At 56.8% G+C, this 24095-nt stretch overlaps 1 protein-coding gene and 1 long non-coding RNA gene across 5 annotated transcripts; both read left to right on the forward strand.

Annotated features, from left to right (window-relative positions):
• The first annotated feature begins 750 nt into the window (after positions 1–750).
• Positions 751–5366, forward strand: LOC136020633 (uncharacterized). 2 transcript variants are annotated; one of them, XR_010615426.1, is made up of 5 exons: positions 751–1585; positions 2546–2729; positions 3210–3417; positions 4987–5072; positions 5263–5366. It is a non-coding gene; the product is annotated as an uncharacterized LOC136020633 (long non-coding RNA). The 2 variants fall into 2 exon arrangements; XR_010615425.1 differs by having other exon boundaries at positions 751–2729.
• Positions 5367–17801: 12435 nt separating this feature from the next.
• On the forward strand, positions 17802–24095 carry LOC136020670 (neuritin-like). 3 transcript variants are annotated; one of them, XM_065691969.1, is made up of 4 exons: positions 17802–17932; positions 18396–18543; positions 21378–21614; positions 23559–24095. In XM_065691969.1, exons 1-3 carry the CDS (start codon positions 17890–17892, stop codon positions 21601–21603), a joined length of 417 nt encoding a protein of 138 aa, XP_065548041.1. In that variant the 5' UTR covers positions 17802–17889; the 3' UTR covers positions 21604–21614; positions 23559–24095. The 3 variants fall into 3 exon arrangements, with proteins under 3 accessions (XP_065548041.1, XP_065548040.1, XP_065548039.1); XM_065691968.1 differs by lacking the exon at positions 23559–24095 and adding an exon at positions 21939–23548; XM_065691967.1 differs by lacking the exon at positions 23559–24095 and having other exon boundaries at positions 21378–23548.

A 24095-nucleotide genomic window follows, 5' to 3' on the forward strand; every position in this document is an offset into this window, starting at 1 on the left:
ACGTTCAGCTCTGCACATCAGGGCTGCTCCTTGGCAGAGAAGTGGACTTGGCCGCCCTCCTCCTTCCTGTATCTCAGCAGGGTGAGTCAGTGCCTCGCCGTGCCCAGCGCCGGCTCTGCCCGCAGCCGCTCACTGCCAAGCCGGGACGGGGGGAGCATCCACTCTGCCCTTTTCTCTGGCTGATAGGGAGTTTCCAGTGTCTGTGGCGTGTCCCGCCTGCCCCGTTCTCAGTGTGCTTCTCTCACTGTCTGGATGACTAAAGACAACCGGCTATTGTTTGTGTCCCAGCTCTGTTTTAGCTACTGTTGCTCTGCTGTCCCCTCCATTTCCTCTGGGAGCTTCTGCTGCTGAAACCCAGCTTTATGCTGCGGACCTGGTGCCCCCACCCTGTGCACTTGTCTGTAGTTGCTGGCTTCAGTCACACAGTGATTACAAGGGATGAATTTTGCCCATGTGAGTGTTTGTCTGTATCCAGGAGCACCCACATCCTGCCTGATGGTTTCCACCTGAGTGTGTGTTGCCAGCACTGTGGCTTAGCCCTGGAGGGCTGGGGGAGCCAGGCTGGTGTAGGGTGGAGGGTTTCATAGCCTCTGAGGAGCTGCAGGAGCAAATCTCCGCCAGGTACCTGCTGGCTCTGGCTTGCTCACAGCTCTGTGTGGTCTGGCATGGCCTCTGGGCAGCATCAACTCTTCCCTGCTGACCCCCTGCCCTGCTGGCAGGGAGGCGAGGGCCAGGGAACTACGTCACATCTCTGCTATGTGACACGTCTGTGTCGATTGGCACCAGTTATTGCTGCAAGACAGAGACTGGTCCTGTGTCCCCTGGAGCACCGCAAGTTCCCTTGGACTCACTGTGGCCCCTACTGCGGGATGGGGGGTGTGTGTGCTGCCTGCACAGAGTGACACACACCCGTGCTGCTGCAGCCCCTCTGTCCTGCCTTGTGGGAGCCAGTTGGAGAAGCAGCGATATCATCGGCACGGAGCCTGACTCATCCCAGCTCTTCAGCACAAGCCGTGCTGCTCAGCAGGGTACACGTTTTATTCCAATTAACCCAACACAGGCAAGCCAGCTCCACATAATGATTTTTTGCTTGTGGCCAAGTGTGCCTGCTCCTGGCTAAAAGGTGAGAGAAGACAAAGGTGATGCTGAAGTCAGTTGAGAGTCTCCCCTTGTAGTGAGGAGCTCTAAGAATAAGCCTTGCCAGATACCTGCAGGGTCCGCCTCGGCTGCCACAGCACCCCTGCCTCCCTTGTGCCTCCAGCACAGGGTGACAGCACACTGTCCTGTGTCAACAGCCCTCACCCTAACCACAAAGGGCCAGGTCACTGGCAAGTGTCCCCTGGAGATCCAGGTCACAAGCCTGGGTAGGAATAATGTCTCTTCTTTCTGCAACAAAGTTCAGCTGCTGCCGAAAGTCCCCAGGGGAGCCAGCATCAAAGTACACCCGTCATCAGGAGAAAATGTAATGTGACTTGTTCCTCCTGCCCTTCCCGCTCAGGTTTCTCATCTATTAGAGGTTTGGGTGGTGAGTCAGGGAGCTGCCTTCGAGGATGGAGCTGAGGAGGAGTCAGCTGCTAAGGGGAAGGTAAACCAGTGCCAGGCAGGTGAATCACTTGCTGGTGAAAATGGGTATTATTCTCTAGGAGGCATGTGTGGATGGGGCTGGGACTGAGCCGCAGCTTGACTCCATCAGTAACTTGTAGAGCCAAGAGAAAAACAAGGCAGGGCTGCTTTCCCAGTGAACGAGGCAATACATTGTGAGGGAGCAGCCTGCAGCAGGCAGGGCTCCAGCAACCCGTGGTCCTGTGGCTCCCTTAAAAGGGTCGATTTTAGCCTGGGACAGTGGGGAGACAGAAAAGCCATAAACACCCTCAGAGGAATGTGGCTGTTGAGAAACGAGCATCTCTGGCAGGGCCAGAGGGGAGGCGGGGGGGAGCGGGGCTGCACCGAGGTGCCGCTTGGCCAGGGTTTACAGCACTGTTCTGTACACGGCCTTGAGAAATGGCACCAATGCAGCCATCAAGAGGCCAGGAGCTGCTCAGGGCTGGCTGGTCCCACTCTGCAGCAATACTTGCAGAGGCTATAGAGTTGCTTTGGGTAACAAGAGCTGTGGGAGTGCAAAGGGTGTTTGCATGTGTTGGTGACTTCCATGTACCCTGTGTGTTTGGGTAGGGTGGGCAGAGGACCCCCAGGTTCCGTAGTGTTCCCTCTTCTCCATAGGATGGTACATTATGCACCTGCCTGTCCTGGTCCCCAGGGTAGACCTTCAGGTAGGCAAAGCCAGCACACAGGCTCCTCCGGGTGCCCTGTGCTACACAGAGGCTGAGGTGCAGCTCTGCACTTGCTGTGCACCCCAGGAAATCACTGTCACTGAAAGTATTCACACACTGCTTAGACAAGGCCCCTAGTGACAGGGGTTAGTGGTAGCCTTGGCAATCCTTGGGTAACAGTTGGACTTGAAGATCTTAAGGGTCTTTTCCAATTTGGTAGATTCTATGATTCTATGAAATCCTCCACCTGCAGCCCCTCTGATCTCCCCTTCCAGCCCCTGGGCAGTGCTGTTGGGGTAGTGCAAAGGCCATGCTTGCTGTTGGCAGCGGCAAGGACCAGAGCTCACCGGCACAGGATGTATCTCGCCACTGTCAGTACGTGACCACTGGGCAGAGCGACCAGGAACAGACCAATGCGTGGGACAATCCTGTGGGAGCCAGCACAATGGAGGCAAACAGGTGGGTAGGGATGGGTATGGGCATCGTGGGGACATCTCTTGTGTTGGCAGTTGGCTTCTCCTTGCCCTTCCTGTGTGGAAGCAGCCCCGGGAGGTGGCTTCAGAGGGTCAGTGCTGTGTGAAGGCAGAGGTGAGGGGCTGGGAGGCCAGGCTGGGCACAGGCATCATGTTGGGGGCAGCCCCAGCATCCTGCAGGCTGGCCCCGTCCTGGCCCAGCCAGGGGCAAGCAACCCATAATATTACTGCTTGAGGGGGTGCCCTCAAGGTCAGAGGTGCCCCAGCCCCTTCTGCCCGGAGGCTGCCCTGAGCCTGCTGCTGCCCCACAGGCAGTGCTCACTGTGCTGTCAGCACCGAGTGCCTCCAGCCCCTGTCGTCTGCAGCACAGGCTCTTGCTTTTTTCCGTGCTTAAACGTGGCTGGGGGGAAGCACGTTTCCTGGCCTGGCAAAGTGCTGCTCAGAGTCATCTCGGTACTGCAAGCAGGGGATGGCGGCAGGGAAGCACACCGGGACAGCGACATGGGCCAAGTGCCATACCGGGGAGAAGAGTGGCTGAGAGCGAGCACCAAGCCTCAGCTTGAAGGTGCTGAGAGATTCCCAGCATGGTGCTGAGGACAAGACAGAGCTGTGAGAGATGCCCAGGACCAGATGCACCGTGGAGGACAAGAGGACGTGCTGACCCACCGTTCTAGGTAGGGACAACGGTCACTTCTGCCATGCTGCTTACCACCCTGTTAGCCCCGCAGCAGGGCCAGCTTGGCTTTCCTCTTGTCTAAGAGCAGCAGGAAGGTGCTGCCATCCAAAGCATCCTGTACTCCCGTTCCACAGGGACCCTGGTAGCGGGATAAGGGTGGTCGGCTCTCAGGACGTGCTCCCTAGATGTGCAGCCGAGAGTGCTCCCCCTCTGCAATGAATGCACTTGCTGGCCTGTCCTCCCACTGCCCGAGAGCCATGCATGGCTGGTGTGAGCCACGATGGCCACATCCCAGAGCGAGAAGCAGATGGGGGACCTGGGGCAAGCGGAGAATAGGAGGAGCTTCTGGAAGGAAATGCTGGCAGGGGCGCAGGGAGACCTGGGCCTGGAGCTGGGGTGGGCTCTGCTTGCAACAACATGGTGCCCAGTGCCCATGTCCTGGCAGCACAACTGCCACCACCGTGCTGCCCTGCACTGCCTTTGGGATGGCAGCGCATCTTGTCCTGCCCTCACAGCCCTTGCTGTGAATGGGGCAAAGGCTCTGGCACGGGCTCATCCATGATAGGCCCGAGTGGAAGAAGTGGCCATGTGGGGACCCTGCAAGCGGGCAGGGAGGGGGAGCTGCCAGCAGGAGAATGGCAGCGGGGTGCAGGGGGAGCCGCTGCGTGCATGAGGTGTGCGTGCAAATGCAGACGGGGACACGCGAGTTCAGGGTGCGGAGCTGCTGCGGACCCCTCCTGAAGGAGGCAGGCCTGGGCACACGCTGCTGGCACCACGTCTTGTGCTGCCCTCGCAGCCTGCGCTGCGCGTGGGGCGCAGGTTCTCGCACGGGCTCACCCGTGATGGGCACGGCTGGAGGACGTCATGGGCAGGGCTGAATCCCAACCCCATGGACACATCCCAACTGCAGCACATTGGCACTGCTCAGGTCGCTCACTGAGTGCTTGTGGGACAGGGAAGGAGCACAGGAGACGACCCTGGCCCTGTGGAGCTGGCCAGGGCAGCCCTCACCCAGTTTATTGATTATTTAAGCACCAAAGCGTGTCTCTGTCGTCTCAGGGGGTCACGGAACGATTGCCCAGTGTCCCCCATGAAGCTGCAGCCCCTTCAGGGCTCGTCCCCATCCCCTGCTCGCAGCAGTTCTGGAACTCTGGGGTGATGTCACAGCCCGCGTTGCAGGGGCAACTGCCCGTGCCCAGACACCAGCACAGAGCTTCACCCCTGAACCCGCTCTGTACCCCTGCTCCCACCTGCGTGCCCCGAGACCTTCTGCCCTGTTCCTGCCCTGCGCTTCTGCCCTGCTTCCATCCCCGTCTGCTTGTTCCCATTCCTGCTGCCCTGTTCCTTGCCCCTTGCACCCGAGTTTAATACCGGACATGCAGCCCCAGAAGTGCACCCGTGTCCTGCTGGTGGCTGCGCTCAGCCCTTGCGGAGGCGAGGACACCAAGGGCTTCCTCCACAGAGTAAGGAGCCGGTGGGTGCCGAGGCAGGCGCGGGGCCGGGTCTGTGCCCTGGCCCCACAGGCAGGGAGCACGGCCGCTCACCCCTGCCCTCTCTGCTCTGGCAGGTCCTGAAGCCGCTGCCGCCCCGCAAGGCGCTGAAGCGCAAGAAGCAAAGGCTCCTCCAGCTCCGGACTCCAGCCTGTCAGAGCTGGTGGGTGCCGCTGCACAAGGAGCCCCCGGCCTCCCGTCAGCTCCTGCTGGGGACGTGCCCGGGGCCCCAGCGCCCCACGGCTCTGCCCGGGCAGCGAGAGGGGACCGGGGTACCCAGAGCCCTGTCCCACAGCTGCGCTCCGCTGCTCTGGGCAGCACCAATGCTCTCTTCTGCTTGGCTTTTGCCTTAGGCTGTTCCAACACATGCGGGAGCTGGAGGAAGAGGCCACCAGCAGGACCCGAGTGGGGCTGGGGGAAGAACCCATGGAGGTGGATGGGGAGGTGGAGGAACCCATGGAGGTGGACGGGGAGGTGGAAGAACAGATGGAGGTGGATGGGGAGGTGGAGGACGATGACGCGATGGACACCAGCTGATGAGTGGTAAGGCAGCACGTGCCCCCATCCACTGCTGGCAGCAGGGTGGGTCGGCTGCTGCCGTGCTGGCGCTGGGGCTGTGTGCGATGGCCCCGCTGCAGGGACACGGTGCCCGGTGGCCTCATCCTGGCGGCACAAGCGCCACCACCGCGCTGCCCTGCGCTGCCTTGGGGACACGCGAGCCGAGTGTGATCGCGTAGAGCCCGGCTCCCAGCCCCAGCCGGGGCTGAGCCCCGCGGCAGAGCCCCGCTCTCCCCAGCGTGTGGCAAACACAGGGACCATCAGTAGCCTCACTGAAATGACCTTGTGCTGCTTGTTTCCAGGGCTGGTCGACGGGGAAGTTTTCACTGTGTTTGAAGTTTTCATTAGAAGAGTTCCTGTTTTCGTTGAAGATTGTTGGTTTTTAAGAAGATTGTTCGTTTTTCATTAGGAGTTGTAGGTTTAGGTAGAGTAGGTGTAGTTTTAAGAATAAGCGTACTTTTAGATAGAATAGTTGTAGGTTTAGGTAGAAGAGTTGTATTTTTGAGAAGAACGGTTGTTCTTTGCTGTTTATTTTATTCATTTTTTGTTGTTTTGTAAATACATTTCTTGACGTTCTTCTGACCCAGTCTCTTTGTAGTCACTGCGATCACGCGTGGCTTTGGCAGACAAGTGGTTTCCACTTGCTCTGAGCTCCCAGGGCTGGAGGGGCCATGGGGGTGGCGCTGGGTGCTGGGGCACCCCAACTGTCCTCACGTGGGCTCCCTGCCCTGGCAGAGCGGCTCTTTCAGGCTCTCTGCAGCTGTGGGCAGGGGTGGGCACGGGCGAGGGACCAAAGCTCTGGGCGCTCAGCCCGACCCCTCGGTGGCTGCAGGGCCCCTGGTCTGGTGCTGCCGTCGGGCACAGCCTGCGCCGGCGGTGACGGAGGCTTCTCGGGCGGCTCCTCAAGCTGGGGGAAACACGGCCACGTACAAGGAATCCCTCATGGAATCACAGAATCACAGCGTGCCTGGGCTTGGGTCACTGCAAGGAGCAGCCTGCACCCGGCATCCTGGTGGATGCTGCTGCCCAAACCAAGCCTTTTACCCCCTTCCGTCGCTTCCTCCCAGTGAGTCCCTTGGTCCCCATCCTGCAGGGTGGGAAGAGGGTCTGGGGCCGGAGCTGGTTTGGGATACCAGATGTTGGCGGCTGCAGCTGAAGCCAGTGCCCTCATGTGGGACCCTGCATGCGGGCAGAGAGGGGGAGCTGCCAGCAAGAGAATGGCAGCGGGGTGCCGGGGGAGCCGCTGCGTGCATGAGGTGTGCGTGCAAATGCAGACGGGGACACGCGAGTTACAACCATAGAATAGAGTCATAGAAGAGTTAGGGTTGGAAAGGACCTTACCATCATCCAGTTCCAACCCCCTGCCATGGGCAGGGACACCTCACGCGAAACCGTGCCACCCAAGGCTCTGTCCAACCTGGCCTTGAACACCGCCAGGGAGGGAGCATTCATAGCTTCCCTGGGCAACCCATTCCAGTGCCTCAGCATCCTCACAGTAAAGAACTTCTTCCTTATATCCAACCTAAACTTCCCCTGTTTAATTTTTAACCTGTTACCCCTTGTCCTGTCTCTACAGGCCCTAATGAAGAGTCCCTCCCCAGCATCCCTACAGGCCCCCTTCAGATACCGGAAGGCTGCTCTGACGTCCCCACGCAGCCTTCTCTTCTCCAGGCTGAACAGCCCCAACTTCCTCAGCCTGTCTTCATACGGGAGGTGCTCCAGTCCCCTGATCATCCTCGTGGCCCTTTTCTGGACTTGTTCCAACAGTTCCATGTCTGTTTTATGTTGAAGACACCAGAACTGCACACGATGCTCCAACTGAGGTCTCACGAGAGCAGAGTAGAGGGGCAGGATCACCTCTTTGGACCTGCTGCTCACGCTCCTTTTGATGCAGCCCAGGATACAGTTGGCTTTCTGGGCTGCGAGCGCATACTGCTGGCTCATGTTCATTTTCTCATCGAGCAGCACCCCCAAGTCCTTCTCCACAGGGCCACTCTGAATCTCTTCTCTGCCCAACCTGTAGCTGTGCCTGGGATTGCTCCAACCCAGGTGTAGAGCCTTGCACTTGGCATGCTTAAACTGCATGAGGTTGGCATCAGCCCACCTCACAAGCGTGTTGAGGTCCCTCTTGATGGCATTCCTTCCCTTCAGCGTATCAACTGAACCACACAGCTTGGTGTCATCGGCAAACTTGCTGAGGGCGCACTCAATCCCACTGTCCACGTCAGCGATGAAGATGTTAAACAAGACCTGTGCCAGCACCGATCCCTCAGGGACACCACTCGTTACCGGTCTCCAGCCGGACATTGAGCCATTGACCACAACTCTTTGTGTGCGGCCATCCAGCCAGTTCTTTATCCACTGACTGGTCCATCCATCAAACTGATGTCTCTCCAATTTAGAGACAAGGATGTCGTGCAGGACAGTGTCGAACACTTTGCACAAGTCCAGGCAGATGACATCAACTGCTCTACCCCTGTCCATCAGTTCCGCAGCCCCATCACAGAAGGCCACCAAACGGCCAGGCAGGATTTCCCCTTAGTGAAGCCATGCTGGCTGTCACCAAGCACCTTGTTGTTTTTCCTGTGCCTTAGCACGCCTTCCAGGAGAATGTGCTCCAAGATTTTGCCAGGCACAGAGGTGACACTGACTGGTCTGTAATTCCCTGGGTCTTCCATTTTCCCCTTCCTGAAAATGGGGGCTCTATTTCCCTTTTGCCAGTCATTGGCAACTTCACCTGACTGCCATGATTTTTCAAATATGATGGCCAGTGGCCTAGCAACTTCATTTGCCAGCTCCTTCAGGACCCGTGGATGGATTGCATCAGGTCCCATGGACTTGAGCACGTTCAGGTTCTTAAGATGGTCTCGAACCTGATCCTCTCCTACAGTGGGCCCAGAGTCTTCACTCTCACAGTCCCTGCGTCTGCCTTCCAAGACTTGGGAGGTGTGGTCAGAGCCTTTGCAGTGAAGACCGAGGCAAAGAAGTCATTCAGAACCTCAGCCTTCTCCAAACCCAGGGTAGCCAGCTCTCCCGATAGCTTCTGGAGGGGGCCTGCATTGTCCCTAGTCTGTCTTTTACTCGATACGTCCCTACAGAATCCCTTCCTGTTATCTTTAACATCCTTAGCCAAGTTGAATTCTAACTGGGCCTTAGCTTTCCTAATCTGGTCCCTAGCTTCCCAGACAGCAGCCCTGTATTCTTCCCAGGCCGAATGTTCTTGCTTCCACCTTCCATAAGCCTCTTTTTTCCTCCTGATTTTCTTCAGCAGCTCCTTATCCACCCAAGGAGGTCTCCTGGCCCTCCCGCTGCACTTCCCTCTGGCTGGGATGCAAGACTCCTGAGCTTGCAGTAGGAGATCCTTGAATATCAACCAACATTCTTGGCCCCCCTGCCCTCCAGGGCTATATCCCATGGAACCTTCCTAAGCAGGTTCCTGAAGAGGCCAAAGTCTGCTCTCTCGAAGTCGAGGGCAGTGAGCTTGCTGCACGCTCTTCGCACTGTCCTGGGGATCTCCAATTTGACCATCTCATGATCGCTGCAACCAAGGCTGCCCCGGAGCGACTTCAAGGTGCGGAGCTGCTGCAGAGCCCTCCTGAAGGAGGCAGGCCTGGACACACGCTGCTGGCACCACGTCTTGTGCTGCCCTCGCAGCCTTCGCTGCGCGTGGGGCGCAGGTTCTCGCACGGGCTCACCCGTGATGGGCACGGCTGGAGGACGTCATGGGCAGGGCTGAATCCCAGCCCCATGGACACATCCCAACTGCAGCTCATGGGCACTGCTCAGGTCGCTCACTGAGTGCTTGTGAGACAGGGAAGGAGCACAGGAGACGACCCTGGCCCTGTGGAGCTGGCCAGGGCAGCCCTCACCCAGTTTATTGATTATTTAAGCACCAAAGCGTGTCTCTGTCGTCTCAGGGGGTCACGGAACGATTGCCCAATGTCCCCCATGAAGCTGCAGCCCCTTCAGGGCTCGTCCCCATCCCCTGCTCGCAGCAGTTCTGGAACTCTGGGGTGATGTCACAGCCCGCGTTGCAGGGGCAACTGCCCGTGCCCAGACACCAGCACAGAGCTTCACCCCTGAACCCGCTCTGTACCCCTGCTCCCACCTGCGTGCCCCGAGACCTTCTGCCCTGTTCCTGCCCTGCGCTTCTGCCCTGCTTCCATCCCCGTCTGCTTGTTCCCATTCCTGCTGCCCTGTTCCTTGCCCCTTGCACCCGAGTTTAATACCGGACATGCAGCCCCAGAAGTGCACCCGTGTCCTGCTGGTGGCCGCGCTCAGCCCTTGCGGAGGCGAGGACACCAAGGGCTTCCTCCACAGAGTAAGGAGCCGGTGGGTGCCGAGGCAGGCGCGGGGCCGGGTCTGTGCCCTGGCCCCGCAGGCAGGGAGCACGGCCGCTCACCCCTGACCTCTCTGCTCTGGCAGGTCCTGAAGCCGCTGCCGCCCGGCAAGGCGCTGAAGCGCAAGAAGCAAAGGCTCCTCCAGCTCCGGACTCCAGCCTGTCAGAGCTGGTGGGTGCCGCTGCACAAGGAGCCCCCGGCCTCCCGTCAGCTCCTGCTGGGGACGTGCCCGGGGCCCCAGCGCCCCACGGCTCTGCCCGGGCAGCGAGAGGGGACCGGGGTACCCAGAGCCCTGTCCCACAGCTGCGCTCCGCTGCTCTGGGCAGCACCAATGCTCTCTTCTGCTTGGCTTTTGCCTTAGGCTGTTCCAACACATGCGGGAGCTGGAGGAAGAGGCCACCAGCAGGACCCGAGTGGGGCTGGGTGAAGAACCCATGGACGTGGATGGGGAGGTGGAAGAACCCATGGAGGTGGACGGGGAGGTGGAAGAACAGATGGAGGTGGATGGGGAGGTGGAGGACGATGACGCAATGGACACCAACTGATGAGTGGTAAGGCAGCACGTGCTCCCCATCCACTGCTGGCAAACACAATGACCATCAGTAGCCTCACTGAAATGACCTTGTGCTGCTTGTTTCCAGGGCTGGTCGACGGGGACGTTTGCAGTGTGTTTGAAGTTCTCATTAGAAGAGTTCCTGTTTTCCTTGAAGATTGTTGTTTTTTAAAGAAGATTGTTCATTTTTCGTTAGGAGTTGTAGGTTTAGGTAGAATAGGTGTAGTTTTAAGAATAAGCGTTGTACTTTTAGGTAGAATAGTTGTAGGTTTAGGTAGAGTAGGTGTAGTTTTAAGAATAAGCATTGTACTTTTAGGTAGAATAGTTGTAGGTTTAGGTAGAGTAGGTGTAGTTTTAAGAATAAGCATTGTACTTTTAGATAGAATAGTTGTAGGTTTAGGTAGAAGAGTTGTATTTTTGAGAAGAACGGTTGTTCTTTGCTGTTTATTTTATTCATTTTTTGTTGTTTTGTAAATACATTTCTTGACGTTCTTCTGACCCAGTCTCTTTGTAGTCACTGCGATCATGCGTGGCTTTGGCAGACAAGTGGTTTCCACTTGCTCTGAGCTCCCAGGGCTGGAGGGGCCATGGGGGTGGCGCTGGGGCACCCCAACTGTCCTCACGTGGGCTCCCTGCCCTGGCAGAGCGGCTCTTTCAGGCTCTCTGCAGCTGTGGGCAGGGGTGGGCACGGGCGAGGGACCAAAGCTCTGGGCGCTCAGCCCGACCCCTCGGTGGCTGCAGGGCCCCTGGTCTGGTGCTGCCGTCGGGCACAGCCTGCGCCGGCGATGACGGAGGCTTCTCGGGCGGCTCCTCAAGCTGGGGGAAACACGGCCACGTACAAGGAATCCCTCATGGAATCACAGAATCACAGCGTGCCCGGGCTCGGGTCACTGCAGGGAGCAGCCTGCACCCGGCATCCTGGTGGATGCTGCTGCCCAAACCAAGCCTTTTACCCCCTTCCGTCGCTTCCTCCCAGTGAGTCCCTTGGTCCCCATCCTGCAGGGTGGGAAGAGGGTCTGGGGCCGGAGCTGCTTTGGGATACCAGATGTTGGCGGCTGCAGCAGGAGCCAGGGTCAGCCGCTGGTGCTGTCATGTGGGACCCTGCATGCGGGCAGAGAGGGGGAGCTGCCAGCAGGAGAATGGCAGCGGGGTGCCGGGGGAGCCGCTGCGTGCATGAGGTGTGCGTGCAAATGCAGACGGGGACACGCGAGTTCAGGGTGCGGAGCTGCTGCAGAGCCCTCCTGAAGGAGGCAGGCCTGGACACACGCTGCTGGCACCACGTCTTGTGCTGCCCTCGCAGCCTTCGCTGCGCGTGGGGCGCAGGTTCTCGCACGGGCTCACCCGTGATGGGCACGGCTGGAGGACGTCATGGGCAGGGCTGAATCCCAACCCCAGGGACACATCCCAACTGCAGCACATTGGCACTGCTCAGGTCGCTCACTGAGTGCTTGTGGGACAGGGAAGGAGCACAGGAGACGACCCTGGCCCTGTGGAGCTGGCCAGGGCAGCCCTCACCCATTTTATTGATTATTTAAGCACCAAAGTGTCCTACTTGTGTCCTACAGACTCCTACTGCGGGGATCTGTTACAGATCGCCTGATCAAGAGGGCTCTGTGGATGAAGCACTCTATAGGCAGATAGGAACAACCTCCCACTCGCAGGCCCTTGTTCTCCTGGGGGACTTCAACACCCCTGTATCTGTTGGAGGGGGGGTAAGGCCTGGCACAAGCAATCCCGGAGGTTCCTCGATCGTGTGGAAGACAACTTCCTTCTGCAAGTAATAGAGGAGCCACAAAGGTGAGGTGCCATGCTTGACCTCGTGCTCACCAGCAGGGAAGGGCTGGTAGGAAATATGAAGCTCCAGGGCAGCCTTGGTTGCAGCAGTCATGAGATGGTCGAATTGGAGATCCTCAGGACAGTGCGAAGAGCGTGCAGCAAGCTCACTGCCCTCGACTTCGAGAGAGCAGACTTTGGCCTCTTCAGGAACCTGCTTAGGAAGGTTCCATGGGATATAGCCCTGGAGGGCAGGGGGGCCAAGAATGTTGGTTGATATTCAAGGATCTCCTACTGCAAGCTCAGGAGTCTTGCATCCCAGCCAGAGGGAAGTGCAGCGGGAGGGCCAGGAGACCTCCTTGGGTGGATAAGGAGCTGCTGAAGAAAATCAGGAGGAAAAAAGAGGCTTATGAAAGGTGGAAGCAAAAACATTCGGCCTGGGAAGAATACAGGGATGCGGTCCGGGAAGCTAGGGACCAGATTAGGAAAGCTAAGGCCCAGTTAGAATTCAACTTGGCTAAGGATGTTAAAGATAACAGGAAGGGATTCTATAGGTACGTAGTGAATATAAGACAGACTAGGGACAATGTAGGCCACCTCCAGAAGCTATCGGGAGAGCTGGCTACCCTGGGTTTGAAGAAGGCTGAGGTTCTGAATGACTTCTTTGCCTCGGTCTTCACTGCAAAGGCTCTGACCACACCTCCCAAGTCTTGGAAGGCAGACGCAGGGACTGTGAGAATGAAGACCCTGGGCCCACTGTAGGAGAGGATCAGGTTCGAGACCATCTTAAGAACCTGAACGTGCTCAAGTCTGTGGGACCTGATGAAATCCATCCACGGGTCCTGAAGGAGCTGGCAAATGAAGTTGCTAGGCCACTGGCCATTACATATGAAAAATCATGGCAGTCAGATGAAGTTCCCGATGACTGGAAAAAGGGAAATAGAACCCCCATTTTCAGGAAGGGGAAAATGGAAGACCCAGGGAATTACAGACCAGTCAGTGTCACCTCTGTGCCTGGCAAAATCTTGGAGCACATTCTCCTGGAAGGCGTGCTAAGGCACAGGAAAAACAACAAGGTGCTTGGTGACAGCCAGCATGGCTTCACTAAGGGGAAATCCTGCCTGGCCATTTGGTGGCCTTCTGTGATGGGGCTGCGGAACTGATGGACAGGGGTAGAGCAGTTGATGTCATCTACCTGGACTTGTGCAAAGCGTTCAACACTGTCCCACATGACATCCTTGTCTCTAAATTGGAGAGACATCAGTTTGATGGATGGACCACTCGGTGGATAAAGAACTGGCTGGATGGCCGCACACAAAGAGTTGTGGTCAATGGCTCAATGTCCGTCTGGAGACCAGTAACGAGTGGCGTCCCTCAGGGATCGGTGCTGGGACCGGTCTTGTTCAACATCTTCATCGCTGACGTGGACAGTGGGATTGAGTGCGCACTCAGCAAGTTGGCCGATGACACTGAGCTGTGCGGTTCGGCTGATACCCTGGAGGGAAGGAATGCCATCAAGAGGGACCTCGACACGCTTGTGAGGTGGGCTGATGCCAACCTGGTGAAGTTAAAGCAAGCCAACTGCAAGGTCCTACACATGAGTCGGAGCAATCCCAGGCACAGCTGCAGGTGGGGCAGAGAAGAGATTCAGAGCGGCCCTGCAGAGAAGGACTTGGGGGTGCTGGTCGATGAGAAAATGAACATGAGCTGCCTGCAGTGTGCGCTCACAGCCCAGAAAGCCAACCGTATCCTCGGCTGCATCAAAAGGAGCGTGAGCAGCAGGTCCAAAGAGGTGATCCTGCCCCTCTACTCTGCTCTCGTGAGACCTCAATTGGAGCATCGTGTGCAGTTCTGGTGTCCTCAACGGAAAAAGGTCATGGAACTGCTGGAACAAGTCCAGAGGAGGCCACAAGGATGATCAGGGGACTGGAGCACCTCCCGTATGAAGACAGGCTGAGGAAGTTGGGGCTGTTCAGCCTGGAGAAGAGAAGGCTGCGTGGGGACCTCAGAGCAGCCTTCCAGTATCTGAAGGGGGGCTATAAGGATGCTGGGGAGGGACTCTTCATTAGGGCCTGTAGTGATAGGAGAAGGGGTAGTGGCTTAAATCTTCAACAAGGGTAGTTTAGATTGGATATAAGGAAGAAGCTCTTCACTGTGAGGATGCTGAGGCACTGGAATGTGTTGCCCAGGGAAGTTGTGAATGCTCCTTCCCTGGCGGTGTTCAAGGCCAGGTTGGACAGAGCCTTGGGTGGCACGGTTTAGTGTGAGGTGTCCCTGCCCATGGTGATCTTAAGGTCCTTTCCAACCCTAACTATTCTACGATTCTATAAAGCGTGTCTCTGTCGTCTCAGGCGGTCACGTAACGATTGCCCAATGTCCCCCATGAAGCTGCAGCCCCTTCAGGGCTCGTCCCCATCCCCTGCTCGCAGCAGTTCTGGAACTCTGGGGTGATGTCACAGCCCGCGTTGCAGGGGCAACTGCCCGTGCCCAGACACCAGCACAGAGCTTCACCCCTGAACCCGCTCTGTACCCCTGCTCCCACCTGCGTGCCCCGAGACCTTCTGCCCTGTCCCTGCCCTGCGCTTCTGCCCTGCTTCCATCCCCGTCTGCTTGTTCCCATTCCTGCTGCCCTCTTCCTTGCCCCTCGGACCCGAGTCTGGTACCGGACATGCAGCCCCAGAAGTGCACCCGTGTCCTGCTGGTGGCCGCGCTCAGCCCTTGCGGAGGCGAGGACACCAAGGGCTTCCTCCACAGAGTAAGGAGCCGGTGGGTGCCGAGGCAGGCGCAGGGCCGGGTCTGTGCCCTGGCCCCGCAGGCAGGGAGCACGGCCGCTCACCCCTGCCCTCTCTGCTCTGGCAGGTCCTGAAGCCGCTGCCGCCCCGCAAGGCGCTGAAGCGCAAGAAGCAAAGGCTCCTCCAGCTCCGGACTCCAGCCTGTCAGAGCTGGTGGGTGCCGCTGCACAAGGAGCCCCCGGCCTCCCGTCAGCTCCTGCTGGGGACGTGCCCGGGGCCCCAGCGCCCCACGGCTCTGCCCGGGCAGCGAGAGGGGACCGGGGTACCCAGAGCCCTGTCCCACAGCTGCGCTCCGCTGCTCTGGGCAGCGCCAATGCTCTCTTCTGCTTGGCTTTTGCCTTAGGCTGTTCCAACACATGCGGGAGCTGGAGGAAGAGGCCACCAGCAGGACCCGAGTGGGGCTGGGTGAAGAACCCATGGACGTGGATGGGGAGGTTGAAGAACAGATGGAGGTGGATGGGGAGATGGAGGACGATGACGCAATGGACACCAACTGATGAGTGGTAAGGCAGCACGTGCTCCCCATCCACTGCTGGCAAACACAATGACCATCAGTAGCCTCACTGAAATGACCTTGTGCTGCTTGTTTCCAGGGCTGGTCGACGGGGAAGTTTGCAGTGTGTTTGAAGTTCTCATTAGAAGAGTTCCTGTTTTCCTTGAAGATTGTTGTTTTTTAAAGAAGATTGTTCATTTTTCGTTAGGAGTTGTAGGTTTAGGTAGAATAGGTGTAGTTTTAAGAATAAGCGTTGTACTTTTAGGTAGAATAGTTGTAGGTTTAGGTAGAGTAGGTGTAGTTTTAAGAATAAGCATTGTACTTTTAGGTAGAATAGTTGTAGGTTTAGGTAGAGTAGGTGTAGTTTTAAGAATAAGCATTGTACTTTTAGGTAGAATAGTTGTAGGTTTAGGTAGAAGAGTTGTATTTTTGAGAAGAACGGTTGTTCTTTGCTGTTTATTTTATTCATTTTTTGTTGTTTTGTAAATACATTTCTTGACGTTCTTCTGACCCAGTCTCTTTGTAGTCACTGCGATCCCACGTGGCTTTGGCAGACAAGTGGTTTCCACTTGCTCTGAGCTCCCAGGGCTGGAGGGGCCATGGGGGTGGCGCTGGGTGCTGGGGCACCCCAACTGTCCTCACGTGGGCTCCCTGCCCTGGCAGAGCGGCTCTTTCAGGCTCTCTGCAGCTGTGGGCAGGGGTGGGCACGGGCGAGGGACCAAAGCTCTGGGCGCTCAGCCCGACCCCTCGGTGGCTGCAGGGCCCCTGGTCTGGTGCTGCCGTCGGGCACAGCCTGCCCCGGCGGTGACGGAGGCTTCTCGGGTGGCTCCTCAAGCTGGGGGAAACACGGCCACGTACAAGGAATCCCTCATGGAATCACAGAATCACAGCGTGCCCGGGCTCGGGTCACTGCAGGGAGCAGCCTGCACCCGGCATCCTGGTGGATGCTGCTGCCCAAACCAAGCCTTTTACCTCCTTCTGTCCCTTCTTTCAGTGAGTCCCTTGGTCTCCATCCCACAGGGTGGGAAGAGGGTCTAGGGCCGGAGCTGGTTTGGGATACCAGATGTTGGCGGCTGCAGCTGGATCCAGTGGCACCCTCTGGTGCTGTCGTGCAGGGCTTTGTTTCCTTTCAGGGCTGATCAAAATGGGGACTTTCCAGAGTGGGAAGGCAGCTTCCAAGAAAACTGGTTCTTTATAGTTTTGTTTTCTTTTTCCATTTATAGATTTTTGTTGTTCTGTGACCCACGTTCTCTTTGCATTTTCATTGAGCACGTGCGGCTTTTGCAGAGTTGCTTCCACTTGCTGTGGGCTCCTGGGGCTGCAGTGTGCTTGCACAACCATCCCAGTGTTGTCCCAAAATCAGGCATCATCAACTGGTGTGCACTTAGTCAACTAACACACCGAATTGAGATGTTTATGTCATGCCTGTGCAGAGATGGGTGATAGGTGGTAACCCCACAACGCAGCAGTTTGTGGGCTGGTGGGGAGTAGTGTCCCCAGCAGCAAAGCTGTCACCAGCTAAAAGTGAGTTCTGTTACGGCCAACCGCTGCAGCGATGCCATCAAAGCAGCTGTGAAACCTTCCTCTCCCCTTCCTGCCAGAGAAAAAGGGACTCATGGGGCAAGAGCCAGATCAAAATCCTAACTGATGTTCTAGAGGCCATGGCAGCCTTGGGAATGGCTGGTGCTTGGATCAGGGGAAAATGTTTTGTAGCTGTAGGTGCTGGTATGTATGTCTTTGAACTGATGCACACTCAGCTCTTTCCTTCATGTCCTCCATTGCTTTGCTCTGTGCCATTAAAGAGATCAAATGGGACTACAAGAAAGCTGGAGAGGGACTTTTAACAAGGGCATGTAGGGACAGGCCAAGGAGGAATGGCCTTAGGTTGACAGAGGGGAAACTAAGATGAGCTCTTAGGCAGAAGCTCTCCCCTGTGAGGGTGCTGAGGCGCTGGCACAGGGTGCCCAGAGAAGCTGTGGCTGCCCCATCCCTGGCAGTGCTCAAGGCCAGGTTGGACACAGGGGCTTGGAGCAAGCTGCTCCAGTGGAAGGGGTCCCTGCCCATGGCAGTGGTTGCAAATGGGTGAGCTTTAAGGTCTCTTCCAACTCAAACCATTCTGTGACTCTAGGAACCCCTGCCCTGCGGTCGAAGGGCTGCTATGGGGCCCATGGGGCCCTGGATGTGGGGTACAGGGTGTGGGGAGCCACAGGCACTGGCAGTGAGTCCCGAGGGGATGTGACGCTGTGAGATGCAGTGGTGCAGGATGCAGGGAGCGGCGGGGGGTGTGTGTGGGTACGGGGCTGCCCCCAGGTGCTCGTTAGCCGCGGCCCAGCCCCCTCCTTAATTAATTAGCCTGAGCCGCTCATTAGCGGTGCCTGGGGCCGGGCGCCCTCCCTGCGCAGGCGGGCGCGCAGCGCTGCCAGCCATGGGGATACCGGCAGCGGCAGGAGCGGTGCTGGCTCCGCGGAGGGATGGGGCAGCGGTGGGGCACGGCCGTGCTGCTCCTCGCCATGGGTAAGGCTGCCCGTGGGGGGCCGGGATGCCCTGCGGGGCGTCGGGGCCGGGGCCGCTTCCCAGGTGGCATCCGGAGTGTGATGCGGGTTCCTTCCTTTCCCTTCTCCCTCCCTCCTTTTCTCCTCTTGGGGCCGGTGCCGTTCGTCCCTCCCAGGTGGGTCCTGGCTGGCGGTGCTGAGCTGCGCTGTGCCCGGGGTGCTTGTGCTGGGGCACCCCAACTGTCCTCACGTGGGCTCCCTGCCCTGGCAGAGCGGCTCTTTCCGGCTCTCTGCTCTTGCAGGCAGCGCTGGGGATGGGCGAGGGTCGGTGCACGGGTCGTGTGTGTCCCACGTGGAGGGAGGGGGGGGTCACTGTGCCCTGGTGGCAGTGGCACTGGTCCGGGGCTGCCCATGTCACCGCGGGAAGGAGGCGAGCCCTGTCCCCAAAGGTCGGGGTGCTCACACCGACCCCTCGCTGGCTGCAGGGCACCTTGCTGGGCTGCTGGCATCGGGCACTGCCTGCGCTAACATTTACCAAGGCTTTTCGGACTGCGTCCTCAAGCTGGGGGAGAATATGGCTACGTACGAGGAGGCAGAGGGCATCGAGCTGCAGGGGCTGCACCGAGTCTGTGGGTGAGTACAGCCTCATGCCGGGACCTCCTGCGTGTCCCACCTCCGGGGTTACCTACTGCACACGGCCAGTGTGGCTTCCGGACATTGCCCCCGTGCCAGGGGCTGCTGTCTGAAGGCTTCTCCTGTCCCCCCAGATCCCAGCTGTGCGTGCACACACGCTCCCCAGCTTGCTCTGGTTTCAGACAGTTGGTGGGCTCCATTCGCCCATTTGCTGCTCGGCTCCAGCTGGACAATAGGTGCAGCCCCCAGGATTCATCCTGCGACCCCCTGCACACCCACAGCCGGGAGGAGCAAGGCTGCTAGGATCCAACCCCTTCTGCTCCCGTGGAAGTCTCCCTTGGGACCCTGTTTTCATCCAGCAACTCACCCATGGCTGGGGTGTCCCGGGATTCAGCGGGGAGCAGGCTGCACCCAGCCTCCCGTTGGGTCCTGCTGCCTGAGCCAAGCCTTTTATCTCCCTCCTGGCTGGAATTTGCCCCTCCCCTGGTTTTGGTGAGTTTGTAGCAAGTGCCCCAAGGTCAGAGCGTTGGGAGGACATTCATCAGCACCGCGGTAATAGTGGAACTGGGCGAGGAGGGGTGATGTGGGGCAGGTTCTGGAAGGGTCTGCTTGAAAAGCAGAAGCAATGGGGCTGGGGGCGGTGTGCAAGCGAAAGGTGGATATCAAATGTTTGTGGAGGTAAACAGCAGGAGCTCGGTGTCCCCAGCAGTGAGTTGTGAGCAGTGAAAAGGAGATGGAAGGAAATGCAGACAGCAGTTAAGGGAAAACCCACACGCCTTGGGGTGGTGGAATCCTGCCAGGGTGAGGCAGAGGGTGCAGTGCCCTGTGGGTCAGGCTTTCTAAGCTGCCTAAAGCTGCCCTGGGCTGCAGGGGAAGGCATGGCCCTCAGCCGTGCGATGGAGGCTCTGGTTGTGCTCCTCGGGCTGGGCAGCGCTGGCTGGTGTGGATGGGGCTGCGACAGGGCAGGAGCATCTGGGATGGGGCAGTCTGTAGAGGCTGATGGGATGATGCTGCCGAGGTAAGTGGAGGGTCCCCAACCCTCCTGCCTGACTTTGGTTATTGCCAGTGTGGAAACCATTCCCTTTGGTTTTCCTTGTTTCCAAGTTTTTCTCTCCTTGAACAAACCCTTTTGCTCAAGGAGAATGGAAAGCTAACTACCCCCCATTATTTTTAAATGTATTTTGTTCATGCATCCCCCTGCCAGCAAACATGCCTGGCACATCAAAGGTTGGTTGTGACCTGCTCTGTTCCCCCACCGCCATGGGACAGTCCTAGTTCAGGATGAACAGCCTCCATGCGGCATGACTGAAGGCAGCGTTGAAATTGGAACTGCTCTGGTTTGGGCTGCAATACATTTACCTGGAAATGTGGCTTCCTGGTGTTAGGAAACAACAGAGCGTGCTGCGTGTGCCATGGCTGACTGCGGGAGGGTGATTCCTCTGCTGAAGCTCACATAAAATGTGTGAGTTGAGGGGTTTTCGCAGGCTCGGAGGCACTAACAACCACAGAACAGGTCCTGGGATCTTCCCTACTGACAGGACTGGGGCTCTGCATCCCTGGGATGTGCCAGCTTCTCCCACTGGTCCTGGTGCACGGCTAGCCAGGGTTGTGGCTGGAGGAAAAGGCTGATGAGGTCCCAGCTTCCTGCAAGGAAATGTTTCTGAATTATTAGCTTTTAACCTCAGCTTTCTCCACTGCTGTCTGCTTTCCTGCCATGGTCCCCGCTCCGGGAATGCGGGAGAGGGATGGATGCGGAGCTGGGAGCCAGTGTGGGGTGCCTGCAGCCTGCCTGGCTGAGCAGATGGAGGCTGTGAAGGGTGAAACACTGGGAATTGCCATCCTGGCTGACAGCAGAACCAGGCAGGAGCTGTCATCCCCCTTCTGCCCCCAGCCATCCTCTGCCTGAGAGGTTTAACTCTCACTTGGCAGAGCCACCTTCTGCCGCGGCTGCAGGTCGGGTGCGAGTGCAAGAGGTTACCTGGGTTGGCACCAGCTTTTCTTACTATCTGGGATATTTATTCTGCCCCAGTGGCTCCGTTTAATGAACTCCTTCACAGCTGGTGTTCTGACGCAAGCCCCGGGAGGAGAACTAAGCAGAGGGCTGGGGGCTGCCTGGCGCGTCCAGCACAGGGCACGTGGGACAAAACTGAGCTGTTCCTTTCCCATGTGCAGGGTCCGTGCTCGGCTGCATCCCCTTTCCGAGGGGTAGCATGTGTGCCTGGTGCCCTGGTGGCACAGGGAAGGTTGCAGAGCAATCGCTCCTGTCCTGCATGCAGTCCCCAGCTGCAGGAATATTGTGGATCAAAGGTGGTGCCCAGCCCCAGCAAAAGGGGGGACAGGAAAACAGAAGTGAAGGGAGAGCAAGGGTGGGAAGAGGCCCGGGAGCCTGCTGGGGCTTGGGGATGCTGCTCATGGCTGGTCCCTGCCTTGCCCTGTTGCTCCAAAGCAGCTGCAATAGAAACATGCTTTTGCAAAGCTCTTTTTAGGTAAAAGAGACTCTTTTTTTTTTTTGTTTCCAAAGAAGTGCTGGGGGGAAGGTTAGTGGCAGGCGTCACATGGGAGCCTTATCTGTGCCTCAGGGAAGGCTTTATTTTGGAGGAGAACCACTTCCAGAGGAGAGGATGAACTGTGACTTCCAGAGAATGAGGAAAAGGCATGAAATGATTTGTGTGTTCTGAGGTTTGGGGTTTTAGGCAAGATGCTCTGGGATACAATGGAGGGGATGGGTAGTCTGGGACGCTTGCACAAAGCGCAGGGGGCAGCAGGGCCCTGCTCCGCATCTTGCTGCCCTTCTAATCCAAAGGGACTGATGATGCCGTGTCCCCTGGCTGCAGGTACTGGGATGAATTTCATGCGTGTGCCCTGACGGCGCTCTGGGAGTGCCAGAAGGAAGCCGCCGCCGTCTGGGAGATGTTGAGAAGGGAGTCTCGGAAAATGAAATTTCAAGGCAGTTTGTTTGACCTCTGCAGCCCCAGCACTGCCCAGAGCTTTGCCTGGACCCGTGTTCCAAACGTTTCCATCCTCGGTATCCCCCTCATCGTTACTTGGCTGAACTTATAAACTGGAGCTCTGTGAGTATCACACCAGAGGTGATGGCAGTGTGTGTTGTGGCATCTTCCTGATCACCTTTCCACACCTTTGAGGAATACGCTGTGCGGTGCTCAGTGAACACGTGGCTCCATCCTGCACCTATGAGGCATAGAAGAGCTTGGCAGCATCTCCTGGGTTTTGCTGTTTCTCTGTAATTTGGAGTAAGGCCTTTCCCCTTCTGCCTCAAGGCAGGGACAGATTTGGCTGACTGCAGAATTTGGGAACTTGTAGATATGGGGCAGAGGATGTGGGGGAAAAAGGGTAAATTGGTTCTGAACTCTGGATGCTTTTGCATTCTTCTGTAGCTGCTGGAAGGAAACCTGTTTGCTTTGCTGACTGTTGCCACCAGATCAACTCTCCAGGTTTTTGATTTGGCACTGAAACCAAAATGGGAATCTTCACTGCTGACTTGTGAGGGGCAGGGGATGGTGTATGTGCTGTTAAAGGCAGAAAGGAGACCTTGCCTCCCTGTACTATCCCTTTTAAATTGAGGATGTAGTGAAACCCCTGCATCCCCATGTACCTAATCACAGGTGCATGATGTTTTCCTTTGCATGCATCTGGATTCCTGAGTAACTGCTGTAATATGTGTAAATCCCTTTTCTAATGAAATAGAGGGCAAAAATACTTGGGGGGGGTGGGGGGTGAGTGGGGCGAAGGAATGTCAGGCTAGCAGGATAAAGAGGACTTGCGGCAACTCTTTTGCTTTAAAGCTTTCCCCAAGGTGCCTGTAAGCAGCTCTGTGGGTGCCAGTGTAATTCCAGAGTATTAAAGTTTGTTGTAGAGCCTACAGCATGGGAGAAGTTATTTGTCCTGGTTCTTGTTTGATAGCACAGTCTTCTCTTGTCTCCTTTGCAGCTCAGGGCATTGTTAGCTCTGCAGCTTCAGTACAAGCACAAACGTATTTGCAACAGACAGGGGCTTGTAAGTGGTTCCTGGGTATGTTAGAAAACCACCACATTATTGGGCAGTACAAGGCAGTTCGGTGTTTGAGGATGCTGCTGAAGCTCTGTGCCCTGCCTGGCTGCACAGCCCATAGGAGCTATCCCTCACAGAGTATTTCAGGCTGCCTTTCACACATCACTTTGGCTGTTTCCACAGGGCATTAGTCCCCTTCCCAGAGCACTTGCTTTGTCTTTGCTAGGGGCAGGCAGCCACCCTGTGTGGAGCTGGGCATGCTCTTGGCTCCTCATTCTCCTGAGAAGCATTGAAAAAGGACCTTGTGCTGATGGTTTGAGCACTGCCCGCTGTGGGATTGGGCTCAGCAGTACATGCCACCACCCATAAATAAGGACATTCTGAAATGGTGTCCCAAAATGTGAAAACGTGCTTTACAGTGTGAGCAAGCAATCTGAGGTCCTGCTAGTTCCAGAGATCCCACTGGATGTATTGTAGGCATGCAGGCAAGCTCCTACAGCAAAGGATCTTCCTGCCAATAGTGGTGTTGGGTCATACTGCTCTCACTTGGCGTTCACATGTTCTTCCTCTTACCTTCCCTATCACTTAACTCTGCTCCTGCAGAGTGAATAAATTGAGGCAAATTCCAAGAATGAAGTCACGGAGGAGCGGTTGGTGTTCAAACAGCACTTCAGCATGAGGCATCTGGGCTCTCTAGAGACAGCAGAGCTGTTACTGATGTACTCAGCATCTCAGGCCCAAAGTCTTACGGGAAGTAGTGGAGAAAGGGTAAAGCAGAGCACTGCAAAACTTGGAGTGAAACGCTTTGGGTTCTGTTCTTATCCCATTCCAACAGCAGTGTGTGCTCTTTGATCCTGTTCCCCACTTCCTATTCTCTCTTCTCCTGCCTGTGGCTTGTGCTGGGGAAAGCTGAAGCAGGTGGGTACTGTGTATAACCAAGGCTGGAGTCCTTTGGATCTAAATGCTGTACCTGCTCTCTGTTTAGAATTGGTGTTTAATGCCCCTAGGAAAAGAAATCAGCACAGCCACCCAAAATCCCACAACTCTTGGCTTCTCCTTGGATTTGGCAACTTTTTCTCTGTTAAAAATTCCTACTTCTAAACAGCTTTGGGGAAGGGGAATACAAAAGTCTCAGCAGAGATCTCCAAGAAGTCTTTCTGCAGAGCCATGGATGCAAATAGCTGACACTGCCGCTGTCTCCAAGAAGAGCAGGTGTTGGGGCATATATTCCCTGGAAGCAAATCCCTCATCTATTGCACACACAACCCAAAGATTTATTAAGAAACAAAGACCATCTGCCACCGTTCTGGTATAGAGCAGAGGACTGGGCTTTTTTAAGCCAAAGGTGCTTCTAAATGTGGCTGAAAGCATGTGAGTGAAAATCAGGTGTCTCACTATGGGAGTGAAGAATTTCAGAGCTTCTCTCCTCAATCAGTATTTCAGCTTTAGCACAACTTCTCCTACAACAATTACAGTAGATTTCCTGAAAAAGCAGTACTATAGAGACTCAGCCCTCATAGGCAGTGAGCAGACTTTCAGAAAGC

This window comes from Lathamus discolor, chromosome 11 (genome assembly GCF_037157495.1).
Source record: "Lathamus discolor isolate bLatDis1 chromosome 11, bLatDis1.hap1, whole genome shotgun sequence".
In the NCBI taxonomy this organism is placed as follows: Eukaryota; Metazoa; Chordata; class Aves; order Psittaciformes; family Psittacidae; genus Lathamus; species Lathamus discolor.